Here is a 7,566-nt window from a genome sequence, read left to right on the forward strand (position 1 = left end):
ATCCTCAAATAAAGAGTATAATTTAACTAGTTGCCCTGTGATCATAACTTTTGATTGCGTTAAAATCCTTATCTAGTTCGTCTCCTCTCTTCTTCCACACATGTGGCAATGTGACGTGTTTTGCACTATTATCTCCTATTTGTAGTAATTTTTACGACTGTAATGACATGCCCGCTGATGCGCCATCCTGTGAGAGGGTTATCTAATAGTCCAATAAACAGGCTGTACACTTAAAAGTATGGATTCACAAGATCTGGCATTTATTGATTGCCCACAATTATCCCAAATTGAATGGTCATGTGATATACATGTGAACAGCAAAGACATATATGAAAGCAAATACGACCTGTTACGTCACGAATTCGGATTCGATCATATCAGTCCACAGATTTGGGGGCCCCGCGAAGCGCAGGCCAGAGAGGTTGTCTGACCTGGAGAATTCTGACGTGTCACTCTTTTTACCAGCCACTATATAGAAATCTCTCTGTCACTCCGTGACCTTGACTGCGCACAGCTCGGAGGCACACTCTGAAAGTAATGGTAACTGCTTGAAGGGTCTACTTTACTCCACCACCCCAAAATAGGGACATCGGGTTGAAAAGTGGTTAATAATTTATAGCACTAGTGCACTTATTTTTTAAAACCTATCTGCAAAACTATAGTCCCTCAATGGAACTGGACTGTACAACAGGGAAACAAATGAAACAAGACTGAACACAGCCATAAATGAATTAAATTTAATTATTAAGGAGTCTGAGGGGTTTTGCATGTTTAGAAGGTTGTGTCATTTTTAAACCCCCTGTGTGCAAACCACGCTCCCTTGAGAGGAGACGTAAGAATTTGTTTCTAAATAGAACTTAATTTAATTAAAAGGAATTAATGTGAAAAACGATCTGAATTGGATTAAATGATTCAGTATAATAAACAGGATGTTTGTGTTCCAGGCACATGTTCATTGTTTCAGACACACACACACACACACACACACACACACACACACACACACACACACACACACTTTTGGAAATAAAAACGTCTGGGTTTCCGAGGCTAGGAAGCGACTGACGCACTTGTAATACTGGTAATACATTTTCAATGCAACTCGTTGCAACATGCAATTTAGACTAGAGATGCAAAATATAATCTGTATCATATCGAACCAGTCTCAAAATAATCCTGATTATTTTCACCAATATTGATGAAGCAATAATAATGTGACTGTCGATGGCTTTCTACTCGCAGAGCAGCCAGTCTGCCTGACTCTGTCTCTTTAAGAGCTTCAGCTATTAGCTTACCATAGCTTTAAAAAAACTTTAAATTCAGCAATGAGTTCAATATAAATATAATATAATAATGTAGAGCTCAAGAACATGATGTTAGATAGGAGAGTGTACAGGGCAGAGATCCAGGAGTCCCGAGTTGGTGTTGTCTTCTAGACCACACTCTCAATCAGGAGATGTACTGTAGGGTATGACTGCAAATAATCAGAGATCGAATATCGGTCATAATTTCAATATTGTGCAACTCTACTTGCAACCATTATCTCCAATGGCAGTTGCAAGGAGTAGTTTGACCTTAAAACATCCATTTCTGAGGACGAGGACAATTGTGCTCAGTTGCTCACAATGTTTCTTTATCAGCCCATACAAGTATGAGAGCACACACACACACACACACACACACACACACACACACACACACACACACACACACACACACACACACACACACACACACACACACACACACACACACACACACACACACACACACTTAAGTATTAGGATGTGCTTTTTGTGTTTGTTGTTTTGTGTTTAGAAGCACCGTGTCTCTGTGCTTCCCTTAGGGGAGACACTGTGTGTGCACTCAGTTGTCATGGTTCATTCAACACGACACACAATTTAAATAATAATTCTGTATATTTTTAGATCAGATCCGCAGCACATTTGTAACGTAAACAACATTCATGCCCTCTAATCCTCGACACCACAATGACGTTCACATGTACAATATCTAACGCCATGTGTGCATCTATGCTAATCGACGTTGTAGGACAAATTGTACTCACAGGAACTTTACGTTTTGCTTGATTGATTGAAATATTTATTAACAGTTTGCAGAATTACAGTTAACATTAAGGAAATATTTAGACAGGTACATGGGTATCTTGGTGGTGTATCGAATCTTGTGGACCAGACCACGAGGCGTGACCATATATGGAGGTGTGATGTCACGAGGCGTGCCCATATATGGAGGTGTGATGTCACGAGGCGTGCCCATATATGGAGGTGTGATGTCACGAGGCGTGACCATATATGGAGGCGTGGGGTGACTAACTAACGGAGGGACGGACGGGAGATGCAGGTTTTCATAGTAAATGCGACCTACCGTCGCAGTAAAATATTGCAAGCCTGAGGTTGACTGCTTTGATTAAACGCTGCTTCAGGAAAAAACACGGCCACCTCAGCAGATGGAAATCAAAGGAAAAGCTGTTCTCACACTGCACCACTCTGCTTCTGATCACAAAACGTGTGTGTGTGTGTGTGTCCTTTAATTGTGCGCCTGACTTGGGGAAGAAAAAAGGTGTGAAAATACACACACACACACACACACACACACACACACACACACAACTATTTCTAGCAACAGAGGAGTCAGTCAGATAAGAGACATGATGAGGTGTTCCTCTCTCATCTCTGTGTCTCTGACAAGTGTTAATGAGGCACATGAGACATGTGTGAGTGTGTGTGCACGAAAACACGTGCGCGCCGCGCCGCGCACACACACACACACACACACACACACACACACACACACACACACACACACACACACACACACACACACACACACACACACACACACACACACACACACACACACGTTTTGAACAGTGTTAAAGTGAGTTGAGGGAGAACAGTATAATAGGATTCAGAGTGGTGACAGAGTCCTGAGGTTATCCTGTTCCAGAGTCCATCAAACACTCAAGGCTCAGAAGAGACACAAACTAGTTGGAATGTGGCAGGGGTGGAGAGTAACGTGCTGTGCTTGAGTGCCGTTTTGTCATCGTCACTGAAACCTCCTCGTATGTTCATATCTTCTTTCGGAAATGAACGCCCTCCTTGATCATACTACTAGTCACACAAAAGCATCAAAAGTAACAGATCTACAAGCTCGAAACACGACTTTATTGAGTTTATAGATCTGCTACTTTTGCATTTTAATCCTGAAAAGTAACCATTTTGCAGTTTTACTTTACTTGAGTATGTCCCATTTTCATATCTCAGAGGCAAATATTGTACTTTTTACTCCACTACAATTATTTGACACTTTTAGTAAGTAGATATACTCTGTAGATTTATATTAGAATTACAAAACAACTGTACCCACAACCTAATCGCTATTTTATACTTTGGCTATCTATAAGCTCACAACACAGGTTGCATAAGTTTGGAGATCTGCTATTTCCGAAAATGATGACAGACAGATACTTTTGTTCTTTTACTGCGGTAACATTTTGAATACAGCCTGTTTTCTTCTTCTTCTTCTTACTTATGACAGTATTTCTGGATTGTGGAATTGATACTTTTACTTAAGAAAAACTAATCTGTTTAGCTACTTATTTCACCACAGGAAGACATAAACTAGCATGGAAAGGGGCGGGGGGCGGGGGGGGGATTAACTTCAGCTGTGTTACATCAGTGCCCTCTGGTGGCCATATTGCTGAATCCAGAGCTGCTGAACTGTGCTTTCATCTTCCCACATAGAAAATCATTGCACTCTAATCCACTTCTGTAGCCAAATGGCCTTGGATACATGGGTGAGCATGTCTGTTACACGTGCACGTTGTCTGAAGTGGTTTTGTAATAATAATCAAAATCTACAAAGTAATGGAGTACATTCCTATTTAATACAGTATTTAAGTTGTAATGGAGTAATATTATTGAAAAGTAAAAAATATATATATACCACAGGTGTTTTTTTTGCTAACCCTAATCTAATGTAAATAAATGCAGAGGTGGAGTAAGGGAGTACAATAAAGCAAGGATAGAGATGCAGGATGTCTTCTGTCTGGTGGAAACCTCATATGGTCAAAACTGTCTGGTGGAAACCTCATATGGTCTGTCTGGTGGAAACCTCATATGGATAGAGATGCAGGATGTCTTCTGTCTGGTGGAAACCTCATATGGTCAAAACTGTCTGGTGGAAACCTCATATGGTCAAAACTGTTTTCAGAATTCTAATTCAAAAGTTGCAGAACTAACAAGCGACACATTTTCAGCTTGTATTATCAGCAATTATTTTGTACTTTTGTGTGAAACTGTATGATGTAGTAGGGCGTTAATTTAAGACCAAAACATAGCGATATGCAAGACAAAACACTGTCAGAGAGAGAGAGAGAGAGAGAGAGAGAGAGAGAGAGAGACAAAACGAGACAGGCTTATTGGTTGCCATGGTAACTGCTGATGAGGTGGGAGGCTAAATAAAAGATCAGGTCCTTCTGGCTTGATGTACATCACTGTCTGAGTGTCTGTCTCTGACACACACACACACACACACACACACACACACACACACACACACAGACAGTGTGTGTGTGTGTGTGTGTGTGTGTGTGTGTGTGTGTGATGGGGGGGGGGGGGTGTGTATGTGTGATACTCAGACAGCGTCTCACCTTTCCTATGCACAGACCAGTCATTTATCATATCTGCTTGTTCTTGTTCTATGTTCTTGTTCTATGTTGCGCCTTCTGTCAGAAATATGGGGAGGGGCTTTTCTTACCCTCCCCTACTGGGCAGGGTTTTCCTTTTTTTGAGGGGCACCAGCCCCTCCTATATTCAGCTATAGTGTAGATTTTCGTCTTACACAAACATTAAATTCCCGTTGAATGGGATGAATGGAGAATTTACATCATATGTGGACGGGCAAATTGGCTATTTTATGTCCTACACAAAGTTACACAAATTAAATTGCCATTGACAATACATGGATGATGTACGATGATATGAGCGCCCCTCACTTCACACGGTGTGATTTTTACATGACTTGGGCGTTGTTATAATCTACTAGAGTCTGGAAAAGCATTCCAGCAGCCAGCTTGTAACATGGCTATACAGGCTGGCTGTCAATAGCATTTAAATCCATAACTCCGGGGTTCGAATCCTGCTTACGCCATTATTTTTGTGTCAACCGCAAACAACTTTATTTTGCAGATAAAGTAAAGTTTTAGACCTTGGCCGGTTAGTCTGATCACCCCTGGATTCCTCTGAGGTTAGGGTTAGGTTATGGTTTGCCAGGTTTAGGGTTAGTAATGTGACTGTCTGACATACAGTACACAATCACCCGTGGCTTTGTGTGGTGCCACTCAAAGTGACTACTGGGTTGAGCTTGCTGGATGCATGGGCCAACCCCTTGTATTTCTGTCATTTCACCCATGTGCAGAGCCCGTGTAGGTAGGGAGACAGTAGAAAAGCTAGCAGGGGGGCAGTGTAGGAGAGACAGACAGTAGGAAAGCCAGCCATTTATTGACCGATTTCAAATATAGTGAAAATAGCCAATCTACAAGCTTGCTTGTGAGCTTATCTGCTATTTTCACTATTTTTGAAAAGTCCTGAAGATTGCTGAAACTTCCAGAAAATGTCTTTGTAATTTGCACTTTGAGTATTTACGTGATTAGGCTATATTTTATCCACCACTGGCCCTGCTCACTGCCTTAAAATGTGCTATCTAAAAATAAATGTCAAGTATACACTAGTATTTATGGTGTCTCTATTATTAAGTTATTGTACGGTAGCAGTCAATTTATATTGGCGGTCGGGAGGTGGCGGGGCGGGGGTCCCGAGACATTGCCAAAGCATTTCTGGGGGTCCCCGGCCAAAAACGTTGAGAACCCCTTCACTAGTTGGCAACAATGTTGACAATGGATGGAAAATAATTTATATGATAATGTTGCAAATCAGAATTGTCTAGTTTCGCAAAACCAACATAGCTCATTATTTTCCTCACCTTGGGGACTGAATCACCTACACGGTCAAATAAATCCTCAGTGTTAATTTAACTCTGAGAGAGTACCGCACAAATGTACATTTGTACCCTCTCAGAGTTACAGATGAATATCGTTAAATCAACACAGATTTGACTATGTATTTATCTGTTTGTAGCACCTAAGAAGTATGCAAGACCAAACATGTGTCTTGGGCACAAAGTCAAACCCCATTATAGGAAATGTACACGTCTCTGTGTTATGACAACCATCGATTTGCAAACCACTCTTGGACAGCACAGGACAAAGCTACGGCTTGCCAACAACCATATAGCAATAAATACCTCAATAGCCTCACTCACTGGGCTGTGCATGCGATGCAGTAGCGACAGCGAGAGAAAGGGAGAGAGAGTGAGAGAATACATGTTGAGATTGTCGCAAATCATACCATTCAACATGAAATATTTACCTACCGAGACTCGAGGCCTCAGTGGTAAAGGCAAGTGCACACAGCACAATACTGAGTGTTATTCTAAAGCTACTAGTCTGTAAATTGCAACTGTAAATTGCAACTGTAAGTATCTATTCTACTGCTCATCAAGAGGGAACCCCCGCTTGGCCAGGGAAATATTGGGCTTATGAGTTCCAGGTGGTACTACTTGTTGTCAACCAGATGTCAATACGCCAAGATCTAAATGTTTCAATGGAAAAGTAGGGAGACAACATCCAACCACTGCAGATGTGCTGGTTATATTGCGTTGTGTGTTTGTGTAGGACGAAAATCTACACTAATAGCTAGGCGAATTTTTAAACACAAAATTATTTTCCAGAAAAATGACAGAAAAATATTTTTTTAATGATTTATCTATTTATCTATAATAGACCTATTTGAGAGTGCAAAAACATAATTGCCTTCCTTGATGTATTAATGAGCATCAACGACCATCACCTGGGCACAGTCACAGCCACACACAGCTCTCATTTCTCTCCAAAAGTACTTGAATATGATTAAAGCTCACATTTCATATATTTCCAGGTCAAGCTGGAGTGAGCGAGTGTGAGTGAGCGAGTGTGAGTGAGTGAGTGGCCGAGACTTTGGGTATTGGAATGTTGCTTTTGGGTTTGACTCACCTCCACAAACAGGAAGCAGGGCACGATGGTGCTGCTGCTCTTCAGACCGGGCTTCTCCTCCACTGCCATGCTTGTGTACTTCCTGCCCTCCTCCGTGTCTCAACTCTCACTGTCTCTTCACACCTGGTTAAACACGGGGGACAATATCAAGGAAGTTAGCCAGAGTGTCCACTGGACTTGGGGGTGAGGTCAAGTTTACAGAAGACTATACCGTTCGACTACAGAGCTTAGAAACGATCAGGATATGAAAACCATGCATGTACACACTTTGGAAGTACGTTAAACATAGGTGAGTATAGTTCATTGTACGGTATATGTCTCACATTGGTAAAATCATCAACAACAACAGCTGCCCAAAAAAAACATTAACAAGAAGGCTACAGTACAATACTGTTACTGCCACTGTCTGAAAGAATGTACTGAACTGTTTGGCCACCATGTTCACCATAATG

The 7,566-nt window shown here is 41.5% G+C and overlaps 1 protein-coding gene across 1 annotated transcript in view; it reads right to left on the minus strand.

Moving 5' to 3' along the window:
• Positions 1-7,205, minus strand: part of plppr2a (phospholipid phosphatase related 2a) — a gene marked incomplete at its 3' end in the record, with an annotated part of 42,367 nt that extends 35,162 nt beyond the window's left edge. Inside the window, exon 1 of the mRNA XM_083779823.1 lies at positions 7,115-7,205. Within this exon, the coding sequence (XP_083635949.1) occupies positions 7,115-7,183 (69 nt within the window). The 5' untranslated portion in view covers positions 7,184-7,205. The remainder of the gene's footprint in view (positions 1-7,114) is intronic.
• Between the last annotated feature and the right edge of the window lie 361 nt (positions 7,206-7,566).

This window comes from Protomyctophum parallelum, assembly GCF_964188405.1.
Source record: "Protomyctophum parallelum genome assembly, chromosome: 13".
NCBI lineage: Eukaryota > Metazoa > Chordata > Actinopteri > Myctophiformes > Myctophidae > Protomyctophum > Protomyctophum parallelum.